The sequence below is a fragment of the Pituophis catenifer genome, unplaced genomic scaffold, assembly GCF_029215685.1.
Source record: "Pituophis catenifer annectens isolate HBS135680 unplaced genomic scaffold, rPitCat1.0.hap2 SCAF_1, whole genome shotgun sequence".
In the NCBI taxonomy this organism is placed as follows: Eukaryota; Metazoa; Chordata; class Lepidosauria; order Squamata; family Colubridae; genus Pituophis; species Pituophis catenifer.
In genome coordinates, this window is record NW_027256881.1 from 124,071,387 (window position 1) to 124,096,300 (window position 24,914).

Consider the following 24,914-nt stretch of genomic DNA (forward strand, 5'->3'; position numbering starts at 1 on the left):
AGAAATCAACAGTATAAATACCTTTGTTCCTCATGAAATTGACAAACAGAATCTTAAAACAAGAATCCTAAAACAAGATACCTACATAATTTTAACTTCATACAGTAACAGTTTGCAGCTTGGAAAATATTTTTTTCCTAAATAATTTTCTTTTAATATTTATTAATTTATCCATAGATAGCTATCAGTGGAACAAGCAAAAATCTCTCTATGTGTGTATATAAGTAGGAATTTAAACTTTTTATTGTACTTATGTCTTCAGACAAAATATTATGTAATGTAGTGTTTAAGATGAACACATGTGGGACCTCCTTTCTCACAGAACTGACCACGATTCAAAATAGCATGTCAACTGTGAATCAGAGTTACGATGACTTGGGAGCAACACTGAAGGACAAAAGATCAGAATTGGAATCGATGCTTTTAAATATACAAAACATTCAAGAAGAAACAAGTTCAATGATGGAATGGTTACAGAAAATGGACACAGTTGCAGCCAAATGGGAAACAACTGTTCTTGACAGTGAAACTGTTAAAGAAAAAGTTGATCAGCATAAGGTAACATCCATCTTCAAAACTTATCTATGGAGAATAATTAATGTGTAAAGTGAATTTTTAGATTTATGGAAACATCAGGTTAATAATATAGAAGACCATTCTGCCATACATTTTTGCACAGACTCATTGTGGACATCTGCTAAATACGTTAGGGGAGTTACTGCTTGGTGATTAAGCAGTCTTACAAATCCCAAAAAATATTTAACAATAAGTAAGTTATATCTGTAGTACAATCAGAATTTCACTTTTAATAGTCCGGATTATACTATTAAATTTGTGTAAACAGATAAAGAGACCATCTGGTCACCATTGAAGCCAAAATCTTGATTTTATGTACTTTTAAGTTTTACACACTTGCTTGTGTTTTTGTTCATTTTGTTTGTTGTAGCTGTTTGAAACAGAATTGAAGCAGAATGAGAGTAAAGTGCAAGAGCTGAAGGACAGAGTCACAGAGTTGCTGGAAAAAAACCCTGATTCTTCTGAGGTGCCAAAATGGAAACAAATGTTAGAGAAAATAGGTATTAACTTTTTGCTTCCTGTAGTAGGCATTGGATAGATCTGAAAGTTAATATGCTAACATATTTAAATTCAGCATTCGTTACCTGCTTGTATATTACTATATTTAGCACTACAGTGTCATTTATACAGCTGTATGTGTTATACTACTTACTCTTGTGTAGGTTGAAGTTTTCTATAGCAGTTCAGCATATACTGTAATTCAATACATTTTTGAGTGTAAACTCTCCAACTTATTCAAGATGAAAATATTAGAAGGTTAATCAGCTATGCCCACTCTGCTGCTATTTCAGCTTAATCAAGACCAAGGCACTGTAGAGTTAGTACGGAAAACAGACTTTTTGTGTTTCTTCATGCTGTTTTTTGTTCTGTAATTCATTTTCCGTGTTTTGTGTCATTTGGCTATTTTTCTAAAACATCCCTCTTAGACATTTTTGCCAGATATTGAGAATCTGACCATGTTTGGACAAAAAAGTTATGCATAACAATTCTCCCATTCCCACCTCTCCTGGAATTGTTGAACTTCAAAAAATGCTTTTTAAACTTGTGCATCATTGATTGTGGTGAACATTGCCATACAAACCTTCAAGACAGGAAGCTATAAATATGTAACAATAAAAAATTGTGAAAGAAGTTAAGGAAAGGGCATAAGCAAATAAGCAGATCAGCCTAAAAGAACAATTACATTACGGCAGTATATAAATAGACAGAGATTACATACACGATTAGGCTTCATTTTAAGTTCAGGAAAAATATGTTATGCCCTATTTTCTAAAAATATCTTTTGTTAATAATAGTAAAAGGAGAAAAGCTGCCTCATGACAGACATGGAGAGCTAATTCACATGAAGAATTAGCTCCCTCTTCTTTTGTGTAAAGTATTAAAGTTTCCTAGACTCACTCAGATTTCAGCAAAACTCAATTGTGTCATCAAGACATATCTGAGTGATGCTTAAGCATTACAACACAAGTCCCAATCCTTTTCCAACAAAAGGAGGAACATGGTTACAGATACAGGTAGTCCTCAATTTACAACCACAAAGGAGCCCAACATTTATGTTGCTAAGTGAAAAAATTGTTAAGTGAGTTTTCCCCCATTTTAAGACTTTCCTTGCCACATTTGTTAGGTGAATCACTGCAGTTGTTAAATTAGTAACCTGGTTGTAAAGTGAATCTGACTTCCCCATTGATTTTGCTTGTCAGAAGGTCACAAAAGGGAATTGTGTGATCCCGGGACACTATAACCGTCATAAATGTGAGTCAGTTGTCAAGCATCTGAATGTAAATCACGTGATCATGGGAATGCTGCAGTGGTCATAAGTGTGAAAAATGGTCATAAGTTACTTTTTTCAGTGCTGTTGTAACTTTGAATAGTCACTAAACTAACTGTTGTAAGTCGAGGTGGTTTATTTTAGCTTCTGTTTGGTGAAAAGTATACTGTATACTGATAAGTGAAAAAACAACTTGTTATTTATTATAATCGTAGAGATTATTTGTAGCTCACGGTTGAACTGTTCAATGGTTGGTGCTCTGTGAGCTTGGTTTTTTACTTCCAGACGTTTTATTACCTATCTATGTCACATTTTCAGTGCTAGAAAAGGGTGGGGTTTGCTCTCTGTTTATATATAGTAGCTTGCCCTGTTAGTGTTGGTGGAAGTATTGTTTTCTCCTTGGTAGCTCCTTGATTAGGCTGTTCTTTATTACATAATTGTCTGAGGTGGTAGTTCCTTGATTAGGGTATTGTTTCCTGCTTGATTGTTTATTTGATGTTAATCCCTACTTATCTTGGTGTTGATTGCTGATTAGGAGCTGTTTTGGGTTTTTTGTTTCCTTTTTTACCTTTTTTATTGTCTCTTTGGAATTCTGTATAAACATCAGTGTGCCTGTTGATGACTGATGTGGCTGGATGCCAAGCTTCCAGGGATTCCCTAAAGTTTTTGGATTTGGTTTGGTCTAGGATACTCATGTAGGATGCGGTGGCTCAGTGGCTAAGATGCTGAGCTTGTCGATTGAAAAGTCGGCAGTTCAGCGCTTCGAATCCCTAGTGCTGCATAATGGAGTGAGCTCCCATTACTTGTCGCAGCTTCTGCCAACCTAACAGTTCGAAAGCACGTAAAAAAATGCCAGTAGAAACCACCTCTGGTGGGAAGGTAACAGCATTCTGTGCGCCTTTGGCCTTTAGTCATGCCGTCCACAAGATCACGGAGACGTCTTCGGACAACGCTGGCTCTTCGGCTTTGAAATGGAGATGAACCTGCCCCCTAGAATTGGGAACGATTAGCACATATGTGTGAGGGGAACCTTTACCTTTACGTAGTGAGGAGGCCCGATGGCTCAGCAGTTAAAGATGCTGAGCTTGTCAACTGGAAAGCTGACAGTCTGGGTTTGAGACTCGAGACCCGCATAATGGGGCCCTGCCAACCTAGCAGTTCGAAAGCATGCAAATGCAAGTAGATAATTAGGTAACACTTCGGTGAGAAGATAGCAGTGTGCCATGTGCCTTGGTGAATAATCATGCTGGCCAAATAATCATGAAAAGGGTCTTCCGACAACACTGGCTTCCTCAGCTAAGAAACAGATGAGCACAGCTCCTTAGAGTCAGATACAATTGGACAGGGGAAACCTCTACCTTTAGGATGCTCATAGTTTCCTAGTTGACACTTTGGTTAAATTGGTCCATGTCCTGTGAAATTAAGGAGGTTTCATTGTGTCTTCTGACTGCTAGTTGTGTCTTCATGGATGTGCTCAGCTAGTCTTCTGCCTGTTTGCCGTAGATAGTACTGTTATAGTTCTTACATTGGATATTGTAGACAACTCCTGTTTTTTTCTTCTTATCCTATTGAGTCTTTTAGTTTACTTAAAAAGTTTTTGGAGAACTTTAATTGGCTTGTGTGCTATGGTAATGTCATACGTCTGTGGTTGTTTTTGAGAATTTTTTGATGTATGACAGTGTTCTCCTTTTCATAGCTTATGTTGCTTGTGATATAATGGGTTGTGTGGTCAGGCCCTTTTTGATAAAGTTGTGTGGATATCCATTCTTTGGAATATGTTGTATAGGTGGTCTGTTTTTATTTTCTGGTGTTCTGGGTTGCTGCTAATCAGATGTTTGTAGTCATCTGATTAATATTCTTCTATAGTTTATTCTGTGGATAGCTTGTTACTTCGGTAGTAAAGCACTTGGTTAATGGAGTAGTTGAGGATATCCAGGAAGGGCAGTGTATTGTTGTTTAGTTCTTTCCCTGAGAATTTTATTCCTTTGAAATGTTGTTGTTTGATGTGTCTTCTATAGTTGTCAAAAAAGTGTTATCTACATACCACATCCATACTTTTGCTTCTATGTGTGGGAGTGCTATAATTTCCCAGATTCTGCATTGCAGCCTGTGCTATGAGTCCTGAGTGTGGTGATCTCGTGGATGATTTGTTGGTAAATTACTCCATCAAACTGAAAATAAATAGTGAGGTAGAATTTGATGAGGTCCATGCTCTTCCACTCTTGAGATTTTTGGTAAAACAGCCTTAGACATTTTGTGTCTAAGGTATAATGGTCTGAAAAACTGTCATTATTCTAGGCACTTTATGACTAACCTGTCATATAGTTAAGAATAAATTTCTGAAAAATACTGGACCAGTTTGAATGACCTATTATATTGACTTAACATATTACAGACAGCTTGTAAGCATCCATTTACCCTCTTCCAAAATATACCTTTTCCTCTTCTGGTATGGTTTTCTGCCAGTATATTATTACCGGCTTAAGAGGTTTGCTGTCCAGTCTCCATTAGTGAGAAAAGCATTTTCTAAGATGTAATTTTAACATTCAATGTTTATTTTGTCATAGATTCCAAATGGAGTCAACTTAGCCAGGTAGCAGCTGATAGACAGAAAAAAATGGAGGAATCGTCAAATTACCTGACCCAGTTTCAGGCAACTGAGGCTCAGTTAAGCCAATGGCTGATTGAAAAAGAATTAATGATCAGCGTGCTTGGACCATTATCAATTGATCCAAATATGCTAAACACACAGAAGCAGCAAGTCCAGGTAAATATTTTACTATGTTTTTATAATGGAGCTTGTGGGGATTTTTTTCTGTTCAAAATATAACCAAAGTAAATTTTTGATTTATTAATTATCAATTTATTAATAACTCTAGTGTAGTATACTTTTCCCCCATGCAAGCTACATATTTCCTAATGAATATAAAAAACTAACAATAAATTAGCTAAAACAAATTCGGTATCTGTCTTTCAGAGGTTGTATTCACTGAGGCAAAGGAGGCCTACTGTAATAGGTGTTCTCTGAGTTTAGAGTAATCTACAACATACAGTATAAAGACTTCAATAGCCACCATATAGGACAGATAGGCAGAAGACTAGCAGAGTGCATCCATAAACACCAACTAGCAGTCAGAAGTCATGATGAAAATTCCTTAACCTTACTGCACATGGACAAACCCAACCATAGTTTCAGTTGAGATACTGTGAGAATCCTAGATCAAACTAAATCCAAAAAAGCTAGGGAATTCCTGGAAGCTTGACATTCAGACAAATCAGGCATCAATAGACAACGGGTGAAATCCAGCAGGTTCTGGAGAACTGGTAGCGGAAATTTTGAGTAGTTTGGAGAACCGGAAAATACCACCACTGGCTGGCCCCAGAGTGGGGTGGGAATGGGGATTTTGCAATATCCTTCCCCCAGGAGTGGGAAGGGAATGAAGATTTTGCAGTATCCTTCCCCTGCCACGCCCACCAAGCCACACCCACCAAGCCACACCACATCCACCAAGCTCTGCCCACAGAACCGGTAGTAAAAAAAATTGGGTTTCACCACTGATAGAGACAGAAAAATAAACTACATTTACATACCATTCAAAGTGTGTGATAAAATTCAGATATATTGTTATAATAATAAAAAGAAGAAGAAGAAACAAAAAAATCAGAACATATTATCTTCAGCAGTCAGTGAAACAGGCATTAACACCAGATAATCATACAGAAAACAATATTCTAATCAAGGAACTGCCAAGGGGAAAAACACCGCCCTCAATCCTGCAAGGCAAACTAGTATATGTAAATGTGAAGTAAACCCCACATTCACTAGCACTGATGATGTTACCTAGTTGAGTAATGAAATGTCTGCAAGCAAGCAACCAAGCTCAGAAGATCCTGCACAAAGGACCCCACGGTTCAACCCGGAGCTACATATATTCTCTTCTATTGGCAGTATTAAATATTTTCAATCTATCTTCAAAGGTGTACTGAAGGTGTATCTCTCAGTATACACCCACTCACCCACATTAAATTATATATAATGGCGTTAGCCAAGGTAGATTAAAGCAGTTATATTAAGAGTATGGAACTAAAGTTAGAGATAGTTGACCTGTTAGATAGGGTTGATTGTGACTTAATCTCAGGTAACTATATTAGAACTGAAGTCAGTATTTATTATCCTTAAGCCTAATTACTGACAAATAAAGGACCATATGCGGCCAATTGGATTTTTGCTATTTTATATAGAGAAGAGATAAGATGTTAAACAGGAACAGCCTTTCTGAGACAAGTCTAAATAATGAATCTGGATGTACAAATTTGGCTTTGGCAGAACAGCTTCCGTTTATATGAGAAATGGTGCAAACTCAAGTACAAACTAGGGTGATGGTGGTTCTTCCTTGTACTTGCCCAGAATTAACTTCTAACATGTTCTGCCTCCTCAGATTCTCCTCAAAGAGTTTGATACCCGGAAACCCCAGTATGAACAGCTGTCTGAAGCAGGTCAGGGAATCCTGCAGAGGCCAGGAGAGCACCCACCTACTCATGAAAGAGTGAAGCAGCAGCTGACAGCAGTGGCACAGAAATGGGATGGTTTAACAGGACAGCTGAGCGACCGCTGTGGTCGAATTGAACAAGTCATTGTCAAAAGCACAGAGTACCAGAACTGTCTGAAAAACCTCTCCGAGAAACTTAGCACACTGGAGAATAAGCTCAGCCAGAACCTGGCTATAAGTGCAGACCCTGATTCTGTCAAGCAGCAACTGGAAACGGCTCAAGAAATAAAAGGCGAAATAAACCAAGAAATGTTACACATAAATGCGGCTCAGGTTGTGTGCGAGGAATTGTCTGCGTTGGTGGTAGAAGATTACTTGAGAGCTGAACTCGTCAGGCAATTAGAAGGTGTCTTAAAGCCTTTCAAGGAGATGGAACAAAAAGCAGGTAAGTGGCAAAGCACTTGAAAAAATAAAATACTAAATAGTGGGAAAATGTACCATTTCTTGGAATGAAAATTAGCCTTACACTAAAATCAGGGTTGCAGTTATCCTCCAGATAGCTAGAACATGTTTGAAAGAAAAGAGATATCCCCTGGGGCCTGAATTGTGTGGATGGGTAGTGATAGGTCTGTTTTTCTAGATTTGACTGGTATCTTGGTTCTCTGTATTTGATACTGAATGAGACACAATTGATAGAAGATTTATACACATGAACAGATTATTTCAGCACCACGAACTACCACTTTCCTTGTTCCTTGATCTAAGGAACATTGAAGAACGCGTATATTTCTCCTGTGTAGATATATTTTAAGCACAATGGAGTTTCACACAGATTCATTGGGAGGTTTAGAATATGGAGGAATTATACCATGGGAAGCAGTACTAAATTTCAGATTTAAACAGGGCACACTTTAACAGAGCATAAAACTCTTTTAACAGGCATTGGCAGTGATATTTGCATTTTCTCTGGCACAGCTTTGAAGAAAGCTTTTGTAGTAAAACGTATTGCATGTTTATTATAGACTAAAGGAGACAGTTAATTGCGTAAGCAATACATTTTATTTCTATTACACTGTAATTGGAAGCACCTCGGAAACCAATGACAATCCTGGACATGATTTTTTTTTTCTCAGATTCACAGGAGTATCTCAATTTAAGATTCTCCCAAAGGTGCTTTTTCAAGAGTCAACTGGAGTTTCTGGTTTTTCTTTGAAGAAGCTTCTTGGCTGAGAAGTGAAACGTCTTCAAAGAAAAACCAGGCACTCCAGTTGATTCTTGAAAAAGCACCTTTGAGACAACCATGACCTGAATGACTGAGAATTTCCATAGTCAATTTAAGGTTGTTTTGTTACTTCTGACTTTATTTTACACCTTAAAATAATCTTACATTATTCAAATACTATACATTTTGACTAGCTAAATCCAAATTGTTATATAACTATGGGATTCATTTCTTAGAAATAACAATTCCCTTTGACTGAAATAATAGCCATCCTATTTTAATTTTGACTTGGCTTACAGTATTTTCAAACAGTATTTGTTTTAAAAATCTTTTTCAGGCAGTCTCATTGAACAACTTCAGTTAACATATGCAAGTTCTCATCAATTCCAACAAATGTCTAAAGACTTTCAAGCATGGCTGGACACAAAGAAAGAAACACAAAATCAGTCTCCTCCCATTTCCACAAAGCTAGAAAGCCTGCGGTCATTAATTGATGATCAGAAAGAATTTAAGGCAGCATTGTCTGACCAGATTGGTTCATATGAAAAAATAATTTCAGAAGGTGAAAATCTTCTTCAGAAGACTCAAGGGACAGAAAAAATAGAATTGCAGTCCCAGCTCAACAGGCTCAAAGCCAACTGGGATGAGCTGCATAAACAAGTAAATGAAAGGCAAGATAAGTTGAATGATTGTTTGGAAAAGGCTCTCCGATACAAAGAACACGTGGAGGTCCTGCGACCCTGGATAACCAAGTGCCAAAATAACTTAGCAGGTATTAAAATAGATATCGATCCTGTTGAGGTAGAGAATTCCATTGCTGAGGTGAAGATTTGGCAGAAGGATTTGGACAAACACCAAGGGATTGTTGAGCTGTTAAGTAATGCAGCAGAGAGTTTTCTTAACGCCTGTCAAATTGATAAGGATATTATTGAAGAGGAAAAGAAACTATTGTTACAGAAGATGGATACGGTCACAGAACAGTTACATAGTAAAACAGATACTCTGGAAAAGATGTCTCGGAGATTAAAAGAGTTTCAAGAATCATCCCAGGACATTAAGGAGCAGTTGAAGAACACTAGGGAACAGTTAGAAATACACAATGCTCTTCAACCTCAGACTTACAGTAATAAACACTTAACTATTATGCAGACTCAGCAGAAAGCCCTTCAGACATTGAAGTCACAAGTGGATGTGACAAAAAAACTTGCCCAAGACCTGATAGTGGATGCTTCTGATTCAGCAAATGTCTCTGACGTCTTGTTGCAGGCAGAATCATTGGAAGAAGAATTCAACACGGTCAGCCAGCAGGTTGAGGACAAATGTTCCTTCCTGGAGACTAAGCTCCAAGGAATTGGCCATTTCCAAAATACCATTCGAGAGCTGTTTTCTCAATTTGCAGAGTGTGATGATGAGTTGGATAGCATGGCTCCTGTGGCCAGGGATCTTGTCACTCTGCAGACCCAACAAGAGGATATCAAAGTTTTCCTTGAAAAATTGCAGGAATTGATAAGCAACAATGAAAATGCAAACAAGTCATGTAAAGTGATGTTGGCAAGTGAAGCAGAGGCGTCTCCTGATCTTGCGGGTATAAAAAGGGATTTAGAGGCTCTGAATAAGCAGTGCAACAAATTACTGGACAGAGCAAAAACCAGGGAAGAGCAGATCGAAGGGACTATTAATCGTGTTGAAGAATTTTATAGCAAACTAAAGGGATTTGCCAAACTGCTTGAGGAAGCTGAAGAACACGAAGAATCCCAAGGCCCTGTTGGAATGGAAACAGAGATTATTAATCAACAACTGAAAGTATTTCAGGTAAGAAAATTCTCCCTATAGCTTTAGAACAGAGCTGTCAAAATACTATACGCAGCAAATTTGTTACCACTGTTAACTCATTATCTGTCGTCCAACATATTTGTGATTGATGAGTACAGGCCTTGGTGTGCGTTAAAAATTTTGGAGTATCCACAGTTTTAGCCTTGGTTTGTTTTTTTAAAAAATTAGTTTTATACATGTGCTAACTTTTGCATGTCTTAAAACTTTTTGAAATGCACAATATGCTTCTACTATTGTTTCCCACTCTTCGATGCAGTTCTCACTGGCTTCTATATGCTGCAGAATTGTTTTACCGTGTTGATGGAGGTGCCTCCTGATTGTGTTGTTGGATGATAGCACCGCCCATATAATCCGGGGTCAATTATAACAACATTGTGACTGTGTATAGATGTAAATGAAATGGAATCGGATGTAGTCTTCGTTTGCATCTCTTATGTAGTCTTGCCCTTTTTTGAAGGCCAAATATGGTTCTCATTCCCCCCCTCCCCCAAAAAAGAAGCTGCTTTAAAAGTTTCAGTAGACCTTGAGATGCTTTAAGAAACTGTATATTTTTTCGCCTTTTGCTATCATTCTGTTCTGCTTAGATACTTTCAAGAATAGTTGGAGGGATAATGGATAGTACTGGCAGCCTCAAACCATCCTTCTTTCCATATCCAGGTGAAATGCAGGCAGAATAGTAACCTGAGAGACAGATATTGGGTAAGGAATTCAGTTTCAGTCACCTCACACCAAGAGCCATTATACTGTCATGCAAGAAGAAGCAGATGCAGCTCTGATTAGTGCTTTAATATCAAACAATTCCAAAAGCAAGACAATAAGGAGAGCAAGAGGAGGAGGAGGCTATATAACTTGTTCTTCTTCTCAACAGCTGGCACAGACACATAAATTTTCATACTTACAAACATTACAAAGCGCTAGGTAAAGCCAAGCCAAACATTTGTTCCAGGGGGTTGTCCAAGAGTCACAACCTGGGATCAGGCCAAGGATTATGTACTCAGGAGAACCTGTCTAAATTAGGTTCCCAAGATCAGAGAAAGTGCCCATCAGTCAGGAAAACAAAAGAATGCGGAGGTAAGGCGAGGCAAAGGCAGTGGGCCAATAGCTTGTGTAATTCTGCTGAAACACAGCTCTGGTTTCTATCTTTTAACCCAGGCCCCCTTCCAAAATAGCCGTCTGGCAGAATATATTTTAATCTCTAGTGAGTCCAAGGATCCCCACTGTGAAAGAAAAAGAAATTACCCTGCATTGGACTTCAAGGCATAAACTTGCATTTCATAAACTGTTCATTAGAACTGCCCAGGACGATGCTGTAGGCTGGAAGAGTCCTTAGGCTGTAGAGAAAAGAAACCAAGCAAAAGCTTTTTGTTGTTGTTGTTGTTGATCTGCTATATTAACTCAGAGGAGACTGATGTAACATGCTTAACGTGGGGCTGTCCTTAAGAAGGTACTGGAAGCTTAAGCTGCTTCAAAGGTATGCCACCGTATTGTTACCTAAGACTTAAATTAAATTCAAATTTGTTTATTACAGCCCTCAGGCCAGATACAAATAAGATATTGAATAAAAGAAGTTTTAAAATGAAATTAATATGAATATATATATATAAATATATATATAAAATACTTTTCTAGTCAGGGTTTTTTTTCTACGTAGCTCAAGATGTTTGTATAGCCATAGTGGGGTGATATCTGAAATCACCACTTTCAGGCTTTATCAGACATTTTGTGTTGTCTTGTGAGACTTAAGGGAGACAACACAAAATGTCTGATAAAGCCTGAAAGTGGTGATTTGAGATATCACCCCACTATGGCTATACAAACATCTTGAGCTACGTAGAAAAAAAAACCATGACTAGAAAAGTATTATACATATGAACCTACGAATTAAATAAATAAATAAATAAATAAATAAATAAATATATATATATATACATACATACATACATACGTACATACATACATACATACATAATAAATGAAGTTTTACGTGTGTGGGTGGGTTGAGAGAGAAAACAAGTATAATGGGGTCTAAAAATAATTAAGAACATAGTTACTAAAATAAATCCACTATTATAAGAATTTCCAATCCTAAGTATGGAGTATTATACAAATGGTAGCACAGAGCTGGGCAACTTGAGAGGTTATTTTTGAGTCCTTGGTAGAGTAGTTGTTGTCTAGGGCTGTACAGGTACATGATTTCATTCCAATATGTTTGTGCTTATTTTGGGCTTGAGTTCAAGATACTTCTTATTTTTAAAACTCAGTTGGGTTTGAAGTTGCTTGAATGTGCAAGATCGAATCTGGATCGGTTACCAGGACCAGAGAGATTTAATTTTCTGAGCTTGTGGCCTCTAAGACACTGAGCTTGTCGATCAGAAAGGTTGGCAGTTCGGCAGCTCGAATCCCTAGTACAGGTCTCCTGCATGAGCAGGGAGTTGGACTAGATGACCTCCAAGGTCCCTTCCAACTCTGTTATTGTTATCATGCTAGAGCCCATCTTCAGGGAACTTCTCTCTACTAAAATAGAGTAGAGTAGTGTTTTGGGCTAATTCTAATTCTCCTGCATTGACATCACACACAGAGATAGATAACTGGCATAAGCAGACAATAAGTATTATAATTAATATATTGGAACCTTGATAATTAAAGGATCATTTTTCAATGGTGCACTCCAGGAAGAGTCTGTAATCTTGCTCTTTGCGCAACCTCAACACAAATATGGTTGGAAAGAGAAATGGAATACCTTCAGTTGTGGCGAATTTTGTAACATCCTTCACAGAAGCTGTACATGGCCACATCACTACAAAGATTCCATGAACTGATTTGACTCCTGACACTTCTAGGAAGCTTTTAGGCAGGGTCAAAGACGGTTTGAAAAACTTTTGCTAGTATGTCCAACTGCTGTCCATTCTATTGCCTTGTTTTTTGCTTTCACAGAGAACCATTGTACTTAATCACTTTGGCCTTCTATACTAGAGTGTCACCCACTTGAGACAGGCCAGGTCAGAAAATAGATACCATAAGAACTACTGGAACCCTGCTTTAATGTTGTATGACATAACAACAGCATTTTGAAGGTCTGACAGAGATTCTCTCTATCTTATACCAAAGAAAGTCAAGGCACGGCAATCTAGAGTTTCTTCCTCACTAATTCCTGTCTTTCTGGGCTAAACTCATATTTTCACAACAACTTTTCATAATGATTATTGCAGTCCTTCTTCATTGTCATCACCTTTATATGAAGAAAAGCAGAGATAATACTGTTTCCCAGAAAATACAGGTCTGACTGGGTGAGAAAAATAAAATGTCGGGAAGCAATGTTGTCCATTCCACCCTCAAACTGCAAAAGGGAACTAACTCTACCCTTTTTCAAAAGCAGAATAAAACCTAAAGAAAGGAATCCAAATATGAGATAAATTTAACATTAAACAATATAGAATCCATCCCAGCTGTATGATGAGAGAAAAAAATAAATAAAAACCTGATAAATTCTCCTCCCCTTTACTTAGCAACTCTACAAATAGTTATAAGCTCTCCCACTCCGATTTAACCAAAATACTTTTACTGCTTTGATTAGAGACAGTACTAGACAGCTTTATAAGAGACTGGCAGCCATTTGTGGACTTTCTAGGTGTTAAATACAATAGCAGATGGTTAACAGAGGGATTTGAAGATTAGTGCAATGTTTGAGTTAACCTACTGACTTTGTTTTTTTCATATATATGATCAGATATTGGGTCGATTTGATTATCAGCTAGAGATCCCCACACCTGAAATATTTCTTTGTCTATTATAAGGATTGGTTTTATAATGTGGAGGCATGTGTGCTATGCACTTTTTGCTATATTGGTATCCCAAATAATGTGATTTAAAAACAGTAAAAGCTGAAATACCCCTCTCCATCGAAACTGCTATCAGTTTCAATACAACATTTGTACAACATTTTTTCCCCTAATTCTTGCTCCCTATTGTACAAAATCAATTGATATTTAGTTGTTTATTGCTTATACGAAGGTAACTTATATGAAGGATTTAAAAATACAGTTAGGACAAGTGCGAATGAAATAAGTAGGTAATGTAAACGGTTGGTGAGATTTTTTTTTAAAAAGTGTACCAAGAATGTTGGTTTAGCAAGTGTTTATTTAGCAATTGTAATCAAATAGAATTATTTTTCAAACAGTAGCTGAGAAAGTAATCTAATAATTCTCAGTCATGTATTGGAGCTTTTCTAGCAAGAGGAAGTCAAGATCACCTATTCCAGGATATTGGAAACTTTTATTTTCAGCCATTTACAGAAGCTAGTATATTGTATATTATGGAGTCATATCTACCATATACTTAGATCATATACATCTTTCGCCTATATCTTTAGTAATGGCATCTTTATTATGTACCATTTCTTATCTTTTCTTAATCTAATGTTCATGATGGTTCATGATATTTCATTTTATATTATATTTAACATGTTGAATGGGTATGGACAGATCAGTGGATGACAGGTATAACATAACTATGTTATGCTAATCTTTCTGATATAAGTCAAACAAATTGAAACAATTCTTGGAAAAAAGCTTTTGTAAACTTGATTATTTAACGTAGGGCTTGTGGGAAGGTAGAGTTTGATTACTGTCATATAATGACACTTGAAATGTGTGCACATTAATTTATTAATAAACCTGCCACATTTCTTTTATTAAAGTATATGAAATTGATGTAGTCCTCGACTTATAACACTTCATTTAGTGACTGAAGTTACAGTGGAATTGAAAAAAGTGGCCTATGACTACTTTTCACACTTACGACCATTGCAGCATCCCCATGGTCATGTGATCAAAATTCAGCTGCTTGTCAATTGGTTTATATTTATGACGATTGCAGTGTCCCATGATCACCATTTGCCAACTTCTGAAAAGCAAAGTCAATGGACAAGCCAGGTTCACTTAACAGCCGGGTTACTGACTTAACAACTGCAGTAATTCACTTAACTGTGGTAAGAAAGGTTGTTAAATGGGGCAAAATTCATTCAACAAATGTCTCACTTAGCAACAGAAATGTTGGGCTCAGTTGTGATCGTAAATCGAGGACTACCTGTATTTGAATAGTTCATTAAGTGCTTTTTTGCTTCCTAGGTGATTAATGTGGGTGCTTTAAAAGGTAAATTTAATATGTTTCTAGTCTTCAAATATGGGTCAGAATATGCCTTCTGATAAAACTTCAGGCAAAATCTGGGCCTAAATAGGTATTTCAATAGATAAAATGAATTTATTTTAAATTACTTGAGTAGATTATTTGAGTAGTAATGGAATCAGGATTAATTTGCTTGCAAGTATCGTTCTCATCTACAGTAACTTTGTACTTTTTAATCTCCACATATATAGATCAGATTCTCTATTCATATAAATGAAAGTTATCTTTCAGGCTATATCCCTTTAATACAGGGGTGTCAAACTCAATTTCATTGAGGGCTGCATCAGGGTTGTGGTTCACCTCGGGAGACTGGGTGGGCATGGCCAACTGGGTGAGTATCGCCAACTGGGTGGGCGTGGCCAGCTGAGTGGGCGTGGCCATCTTGATGCCACTCCCCAAACTACTGGCATGTTTTCTCTTCGCATTGGGTAGACTGAACCGATGCCACGCTGGCCCGATCTTTCCTGTTTGCACTGGGTAGACCGGGCCGAAGCTATGCTGGCCTGATCTTTCCTGTTCACACTGGGTAGACCTGGACGGCCCCGTGGGCTGGATCCAACCACTTCGTGGGCTGCATCCAGCCCGTGGGCCTTGAGTTTGACATCCCTGCTTTAATATATACTTACCAGGTATTAGAAAATAATGGAGCAGGTATAATAAACTTACGTTCAGGTACCCACAAATGCATTCCAGAACTTTAAAATTCAGACCCAAATCACTGTTGGCTTATTTGGGTTGTCAAATTAAAGCCGGCATCCTCAAATTCAGCATTAAAGGTAGTCCTCTCTTACGAAGACAATTGAGCCCAAAACTTTGGTTGTTAAGTGAGACAGTTAAGTGAATTGTGCCCCATTTTATGACCTTTTTTGCCACAATTGTTAAGTGAATCTAGCTTCCCCATTGACTTTGCTTGTCAGAAGATCACAGAAGGTGGTCATGTGACCCCCCCATTGCAACCATCATAAACACATGGCCAGTTGCCAAGAATCTGAATTTTGATCACATGACCACAGGGATGCTGCAGCAGTCGTGAGCGTGAAAAATAGACATGTCACTTTTTCAGTGCCGTTGTAATAATCACTAAGCAAATGTTTATAAGTTGAAAAACTATCTGGATTCAGATACGATCATCTGTTCTACTACACACAGTACTGCCAGAAGTAAGTTGCCTTCCCAGTATTTTGGTAGGGCTAATCCTAGTATAGATTTTTCCTGATGAAGACATATTGATTCTCATTATTTGCATTAGGATTAGAGTTTGCATGCCATTAAAAATAGCCACAGTCATTCTCTCCTCACTTGCTAGTGCAGTATAAATAACTAACTTTAAAAAAAAAGTCAGATGCTGTGAAGATGATGATCCTGGACTGATCCTCTCTAGTGATAGGAATTCTGTTCCTTTTGAATCATTTTAAGAAGCCACATTTTATGGCTATTCAAAGTGTCACTTCATTTTAAGGAGGTTAAAGAGGTGGAAGTGTACTGTATTAGAACTTAACGGTTGTTAAGTGAATCTGGCTTCCCCATTGACTCTGCTTGTCAACAGTTTGCAAAAGGAGATCACATGACCCCAGGACACTGCAACTGTCAGAAGTATGAGTCAGTTGCCAAGCATCTGAATTTTGTTCATGTGACCATGGGTCATCATCAATTTTATTTATTGATTAGCCCTTTGGGCCATATCAAGTGTAGAATTACAAAGACAAATCATTACAAAGGTTTGGTAAAACAAATTAAGTAAGATTGGAATAACTCGCAATTAAAATACAATTAGAATAAAATACGATCTAAAATAAAATCGGGATAAAATACAATAATTTAAAGTACCATTTAAATATAATTAAAATTATATTATAATGTCGCCCCTGCATCTACCCAATCAGTGTTAACTGCTATTAAAATTACATTGTTAGATCAAGTGGTCATTCTTACAATCTACTGCATTTTGCTGCACCAACTTTGTCCTTCTTTCCCATGTGACCATGGGGATGCTTCAACGGTCGTAAGTGTGAAAGTGCGCATAAGTCACTTTTTTCAGTGCCGTTGCAACTTTGAACAGTCACTAAACGAACTGTTGTAAGTCGAGGACTACCTGCACTTGATCCTTGTCTCTTTAGAATTCTGATTAGCATATGGAATTCTATATGGGCCCAGATCCCATTGTTTGAGTTTTATTTTGAGGAATGTACCCAGTTTGTTAGATAAGAGTTCTCCAACTTTTCCAGGTTGGCGGCCTGGAGTGGGAAGAAAGGGAGGAAATAGAGGATAGTTTTGTGGGAGGGGCATATGCGAGTGGGGCCTCAAGTGCCCATGACGCTCATGCGAGGGGCCCCGAGTGCCCGCAACGCTGGCATAAGTACGACCCTGAGTGCTTGCGACGCTCACGCGAGTGAAGCCCCAAATGCCCACAACACTCATGTGAATGGGACCCAGAGCGCCCACGATGTGAGCATGAATGGGGCCTGGAGCGCCTGTGACACAAGCACAGCCTGAGCTCTTGCATCGCTTGTGCAAGTGTGCCCCCAAGCCTCTGCAATGCTTGTGCGAGTGGGGCTGTGCGCGCATGTGTATCAGTCAGCCACTCACATGGCCCGGTTGCAAATAAGCTGCCACCTAGTAGTGGGCTGCAGTCCACAGGTTGGGGACCCCTGAGTTAGATGGAGAAACACATGGGAATACTTTCGTGAAATGAATGGCATAGTCATGATCAGATGGAGCTTCCTAAAATGTATATTTGGAAGCTTATTTAACATTTCAGTGGACAAATACCTGAATTAGGGGATGGTAAGCAGTATACGGGGTGGAGAAAATAGTCTTTCATGATTGTTCATTTTTGATGGGGATATTTTTATTCAGAAATGTGTTATTTTCCTTAATTAAAATGGTTATTCTGCCCAATACTGTCACTCTGCTTTGTTTTTCATTTTTAATTCAAGTCAGGAATAATGGTTTACATTCTTGCATTTGTTTGATTTTCACAGTGTAGTCTGAGAACCAGGAAATGAAAATAAGGGCAAAACTATCAATTCCATTTCCAATGGCCTGAACTGAGATATAACAAAGGGCGCATTGTTAGTTTTTCAGAGGAAGTTGTTAAATAGAATTTTAATTGTGTGTGTGGATTACAAATATCGAGTGAAGGAAACGTAACTTTGCATCCTTTTATTTCCAGAATGTCTGCTGATGTCGACAGTAATTGTTTATGAATAAGACCAGCCTGTTAATTTAAACTGATTTTTTAGTGTTGGAGACAGTTCCTAGTAGCCAGGACCATCTTGTAGAGTGTCAGGTTACTCGGCTTGACATTTTGAACTAATTATCATGGTTTCCTACTCTGTTCTATACCATTACCTTCTCCCTTTTCCGTCAGGGTTACAGAGGGATAGATCTGATGTGCTGAGTGCTGATAGGAACTTGCTCCTCTGTTTATCCCCCCTGAAAGGGCAAAAAGACAAGACAAACAGTAAAAGTGAGACATGGCTAAGCTAAGCCATGTGAGGCAGGAAACGTAAGGGCGGGGGGGGGGGCGGGAAGCTGAGAGGTCAGACTTCTACTAATGCTCTGTTAGCATAATGCTCAGAGAGTGAATGGGTTTAGCAGCAGATGTTGCCTGAAGAACAGAAAGGGTGTTTCTTTTAAGCTCACTCTAGGGAGGATGATGCCTGTCAGATCAGAAGAAACCAGGGAGAGATAGAAAGCTTCCCAGCCACACTGGGCAGCATGGCTGAACATTTATGGCCGGGAATTTCCTTTTATGCCTTCTTTGCTACAGCTAACGCTAATCTGAACGTTGACCGGGCGCTCTCTCTTCGGCTCCAGTGAAATCAGAAGTCTTGCTAGATTTAAAGAGAATGTAAAATCTGCCGTGCCTTTGTGGAAGGAGAAACGTTGTGGCTTCCTGCTGCTCTGCTGCCTTACAGAGGATAGCCAGTTTTAAGCAGAACGCTGCCCAAGTGGTCGGAGAGAAGTTTTCTTCCGTAGCTTTTTTTGATCAATTCGTTTGGCTGCTCAGAAAACGGCACATTCCATAGAGAACTTCTGAACGCTTCACACAGGAACTTTCAGGACACAAGCAAGAAACTGCTTTTCGAGTGGAGATCTTATTCTGAATGTACCTGAGTTACTTTTTTTCTTGAATTATTTTTTTTTCCCCGAAAACTTTTCAAGTGCCTTGGTCGTAACATTTTTGCAGTTGGACTGGATTGTTTTTTTTCTTTTCTCCTTAATGGGCTTCTTCGGCATGGCTTATTGATAAAGGAGACGGGTTTTTCCAAGCCTTTTGAATGGATTACAGTTATCCACTTCCTGAAGATAATATGCTACCTGCTGTAAAGATGATTTGCTTTGAAGACTCAATCGGGGGATTTAACTCACGCATTTTAACCTGAGAAATGAAATGGAGCGATCCAAGGGAAGGTCTGACTATTTGAGCCACTTAGATTTTGTTGGGGGCTGTTCCTTTTTTTTTTTTTTTGGATGTATATACTTGAGGCAGTATTTTAAAGTGTTCAAAGATAGGGTTTTTTCCCCTCTGTTCCCTCTTTTCTTAAGCTCAGGCACTTTATATTTTTAAGAAGGGAGCATTTAAATCACAGCCAGGTAAACGTATACTTTCCTTTTATAGATGCACTGATTATAACCTTATCCACCTCATAAGTTATGTTCTTGGTTTAGTATGTACTGAAGGCAAGTTTACTGTAGTGGCATTCGGGTCTCTTTTTAATCTGTGTATTGCACGACATCACTAGTAAAGACATAAGAGCAGCACCAAGGCAAAGTTCTGTAAATAACTGCAGAAATGGGAAAGCCACTGAGCAGGCCAGACTGTTTACGCCAGAATCCTCCCTGTGTAGGAAAAGGTGAAGAAGAGGAGGATATAAATATTGAGGACTGCTATGTTCCTCAGAGGTCAATCTACGACACAGTTCGGCTGAATGAGCAGATTGATTCGGGTTCCAAAGGCAGCCTTTCCTCCAGGCAATTCTCCGATCGGACCTTGCCGTATAGTCATAGAACACTGGACCTCAGCACCTTGTGCTCCAACGGTGCCCTCTCTTCCTCCAGTGCGTTTGAGCTGAGAGGACGGGAAACAAATAAGCTAGATGAAAAAATGATTTTTGACGCCCTTAAGCTGAATGGTGACATCATTCGAACAGCTGGAGTGCCCAAAGCAAAGTATCACACAGAAAAGAAAGAACATAGGAGATCCTGGAGGATGCTCGTCTTGCCAAATTTTGCAGACTCTGCAAATAAAAGTGAATCCTCAGTTGCCGAGACTTTCGAAATGACAGGCTTAGCAGTGAGAAGCCAAGAGGAATATGGCACAAATTCTCTTACTTCAGAAGATGATGATTCAGGTCTGTGCAGCCCTCCAACAGAAAGGGAAGGAAAGCAAGTTGGGCTGCCAGAACGACCCCATCTGATTAGAAGCCTGTCTTCCATAGAGGACATTCAGTTGATAGGCAGATTTGGAACATTTTTCTCTCCTGTGTCTAGCAGTGAACATAACACCTCAAGGAGTTCCCTTCTCAATGGATCCAACCAAGTGAAGTTGCAGGATACTTTACACACAAAGCATAGAGGAGGGAAATCTCTATTGAGCCTGGAAGGTCACCAGGATGGACCTTTTAATCCAGGGACTTCTTCACAAAAGGATATTTTAGCACACGCAGAATGGCTTCAGGAGAGTGATCGAGAGTGTGACATCCCTGTAGATATTGTAGACGAAAAGGACTTGAAGAACAGCTCTGAAATTAATGAGCCATTAGAAAACCATGACAGGATGATTGAAAAGGATATTTCACCTCAGGATATGGATATTTATTATGAAGATGCAAGTATACCTGCTGATAAAATGGACTTAGTAAAACATGGACACGTTCACCAAACAGAACACAACATGATACATACAGATCCAAATGAAATTCAAATTTCTGCTCAGGCTTTAGAATTTGAGAATACCTCATGTCACCAAGCAAATCCAGTGAGAACTGACGTCAGTTTCAGGGTTGCAGGCATACCTATAGAAGAAACCTTGGATACAATTTATAACGGGCTGAGGTCTAATAAGGTAATTAAAACATAAACACATTTTGTAATATTGCTATTGACTTTTCCATCACTTGGGTTTTGCTTCTCTGATTGCCTCCTGAACGTTTGTGCACGTGTTTGGTTAATCTTTCCAAGAAGGTGCCTAACATCATTTGGTGGACATATGTCAGAAGGCAGAAATTGGTAGATGATCATTTTGCTAAATTGATTTAGGGGTAATTTGTGACAGGGTCGATTAGGTCCAGCTGTTTCGGCTTGGTTATTTATTGTCCAGATGGGACCTGCCTCCCTTCAGATGAAATGCTTTCATGATATGTTGACGTTCAGCTTCTCCTCCTGCCCTTCCTTTTATTTCTGGTAGCACAAACTGCTTTTCAGGCCTTCACTGCCATTCAAGGCAGATAGGCCTGGGTTTTTTTTCCCCAGCTGATAATCCTCTACACGTTTCCCTAACAATAACTTATTTGAGTTTAGTGAGAATGACTTCTGAGCAGGCAAGCATAGGATTGAACTGTGAACTATAAATGGCGATGATTGTTGTGGTTTTCAAACCATGCAGATTAAAGGCAAGTTACATGTATTAAAATGGTTTCTTTGCATCTTCATGCCAAGACATACTTCTAAAATGGCAGGGGTTTTACAAGGGTCATGATTATTGGGCCACGTTGTAGAAAGAAGAAAAGTAAAGAGAGGGTATTTGTAAGTTTCACATTTTTAAATCTTGTTTCATCCAGTTTGGTGATACCTTTGCCAGGCTTGGCACTTTAGCTTAAAGTTTGTTGATAAGCTTTTCCAATGAAGTTAACTTCTTGTATTCACATATTAATTATATATTGCTAAACCATTCTGAGGAAATACTTGGCTTGGAATGCTGTGGAATTACCTTTAAGAAGTGTGGATTTTTGAAACAGAGATCTGTATCCAGGGATGAAATGCTCCCGGTTCGGACCAGATCTCCCGATCCGGTAGCGATGGAGGCGGGTGGTTTGGAGAACCGGTAGCAAAAATCCCTGCCCCCCCCCCCATACCCAGTTGAGCCGTACAATCATCAGAGACTTTTTTTTTTTTTTTACCTTTAAAAGCATTTTTTCTACAACCTCTTTGGCCGAAAAAATGCTTTAAAAGTAAAAAAAATAACCCTTTGATGATCGCGTGGCTCAGCTGGGATCCTCAAAGGCTTTTAAAAGCATTTTTTCTATAACATCTGAAGAGGTTGTAGAAAAAATGCTTTAAAAGCCTCTGATGATCCCAGATGAGTTGCCTGATCGCCAGAGGCTTTTTAAAAGCTTGGATTGTCAGAGGCATTTAAAAGAAAAAAAGCCTTTTTTTCTTTTAAATGCCTCTGACGATCCAAGCTGAGTTGCCTGATCATCAGAGGCATTTAAAAGAAAAAAAGCCTCTGCGGATCAGGCAACTCAGCTGGGATTGTCATAGCCTTTTGAAAACATTTTTTTACAACCTCTTCGCCGAAGAGGTTGTAGAAAAAATGGTTTTAAAAGTAAAAAAAAAAAAAGGCCACGCCCACCCAGTCACATTACCTTCCCCCCACCAAGCCACGCCCACAGAACCGGTAGTAACAAATTTTGGATTTCACCACTATCTGTATCCAAAGAATTCTGAAACTAGTTCCACAGAGTTAAAACGTAGCTGGAGTTGTATTTTCCTTTAGTAGGATGTTCTTCTTTGTCTTTGGAATTTTAACAGGCACTTCAGATATCATTTAATGTAGGAACTTGTGGAAAGAACAACTCAAAAGACAAAGTTGTCCCAAAATTAATAGCTGAATGTCACTCTTTGCATCTCAGTTATCATTGATAGTTGTTTGTTGCTCTAAAGCAGGAGTGAGTTTAGAACTGGCCCACGGGACCGCCCTGGAAACAGTGAAGGACCGGCCCGTGGTGCCTCTGCCAGCGAAAACGGAACTCAGGAGGGCCACAAGCAGCCCTCCAGAGCTCCATTTTCACTGGCAGAGGGTAGCAGAAGGCTGTCGCAGCCAAAAGAGAGCTCAGGAGCCCATTTTCACTGACAGAGCGCTCGGGCCACCACAGGTGCCTCTGACACGAGTGCCATTGAGCTGGCCACCCCCCCACCCCCCGCCTACCAAGGTCAAACACAACCCTGATGCGGTCCTCAATGAAATCGAGTTTGACCCCCTGCTTTAAAGGGAATGTTTTAGTAGGTAGTCCTAGACTTAATGATCACAATTGGGACCAGATATTCCACTGTTAAGCAAGGCAGTTGTTAAAGTGGCTTGCCATGGTTGCTAAGCAAATCATTGCAGTTGTTAAGTGAATCACACAATCATCCAGCTTCTCTCATTGGCTTTGCTTGTTGGAAGCTGGCTGGGAAGGTCACAAATGGCGATCACATGACTCTAGAATACTGCAACCATCTAAAATACATGCTGGTTGCCAAGCACTCAATTTTTGATCATGTGACCATAGGGATGCTGTGATATTCATAAGTGCAAGGACTGGTCGTAATTCACTATTTTCAGTGCTCTTGTAACTTTAAAAAAAACAACACTAAATGAATGGCTGCAGGTCAATGACTACCTGTAATATACTTTCTTGAAAAAGGCAAGAGCTTAATGCACTACCCATGGGTATTATAGATCTAAATGTTTCTTTGCAAAACCTTTGTGAAGTTGCCAGTGATGATGTTTCCTGCTTATTCTGAAATCCGTATTTTTTCATATTCTTGAAATGAATGAAATATTGGATGCATCAAGAATAGCGTTATGTTTGTAATGTGCTTTGCATTCCACAAATATGCATAGTATTCTTGGTGGCTTCTAGGCATCTTCCCTTTATCCCATGAAAAGATTGTTAAAACGTGTAAAGAAAGGCATCTTTGCATGTTTGGGATTAATCCCACATTTAGTTTTAGTTTCTCTCTCTGTCCAATCTGTAACTATTTCAAGCAGGATTCTTCTACTTCTTAGTGTACTTTCTTTGTATGTGAGTGGTAGCCTCTCTATTATGAAAATTTGCAGGATTTCTTTGTAGCTTGAATTCTTGTTTTTAGTATAATTCTTTTCCAATAAATTAGAACATGCGTTAACCAGTTGATACACAATTGATACCTCCCAGTTTTCAGACTTTAATTCAGCAGCCTCCAACCTTTCCAGCTTGGCAAACCAGCAGTGATGGCAACAGCGGCACGAATAAAGGATGGTTTCCTGCATGCGCGCCACTTTCACAAATGCAGCTTCATGCACATGTGCACACACATCCACCACTTCTGCGGCCCGGTTCCAAACTGGCAGACCTGGGGTTGGGGACCCCTGCTTTAATTGGCATTGCGTAGATTTGCAAAGGGTGTTGAAATCCCTTAAGTATGGCTGCGGGTCTTTGATGCCAGCTTTCGAGCACGTATTGTTTTCAGACTCTCATCTTTTAAGATGATAAAACTTCTCATAAAATTCCTTGTAATTGGGGGCATAAGTATGAGAAGAGGGTCTACTATGTATGTGTAAGCTTATCTCCTACATACGTACTAACAACACTTTGTGTAATGGAAGTTACACTTTTGGTGTCAGTTAGCATTCTTTGTATTAATTGCCACCAACGCCAAATGTTGGTGGGCAACGCCTTATTGCCCAAACTGCCTGAGGGCTAAAGGTTGCATATTATTTGTCCCAAATAATTTTGCCATCTCAATAACTGGGAAATGTTTGGTGTTGGTTGCCTTTTCATATCCTCGGATGACCCTTCAGACTGATGGATTGAGGTTATTATATTTACGTCCTTTATTATGGTGATGTTATGGTTAAATCAAAGGGGAATCT

General features: G+C 38.9%; 1 protein-coding gene across 1 annotated transcript in view; it reads left to right on the forward strand.

The window, feature by feature from the left end:
* DST (dystonin) overlaps positions 1-24,914 on the forward strand; it is a 215,528-nt gene that overhangs the window by 101,714 nt on the left and 88,900 nt on the right. Inside the window, exons 45-49 of the mRNA XM_070932929.1 lie at positions 323-558; positions 947-1,076; positions 4,912-5,111; positions 6,784-7,279; positions 8,394-9,868. Coding sequence (XP_070789030.1) covers positions 323-558; positions 947-1,076; positions 4,912-5,111; positions 6,784-7,279; positions 8,394-9,868 — 2,537 coding nt within the window. The remainder of the gene's footprint in view (positions 1-322; positions 559-946; positions 1,077-4,911; positions 5,112-6,783; positions 7,280-8,393; positions 9,869-24,914) is intronic.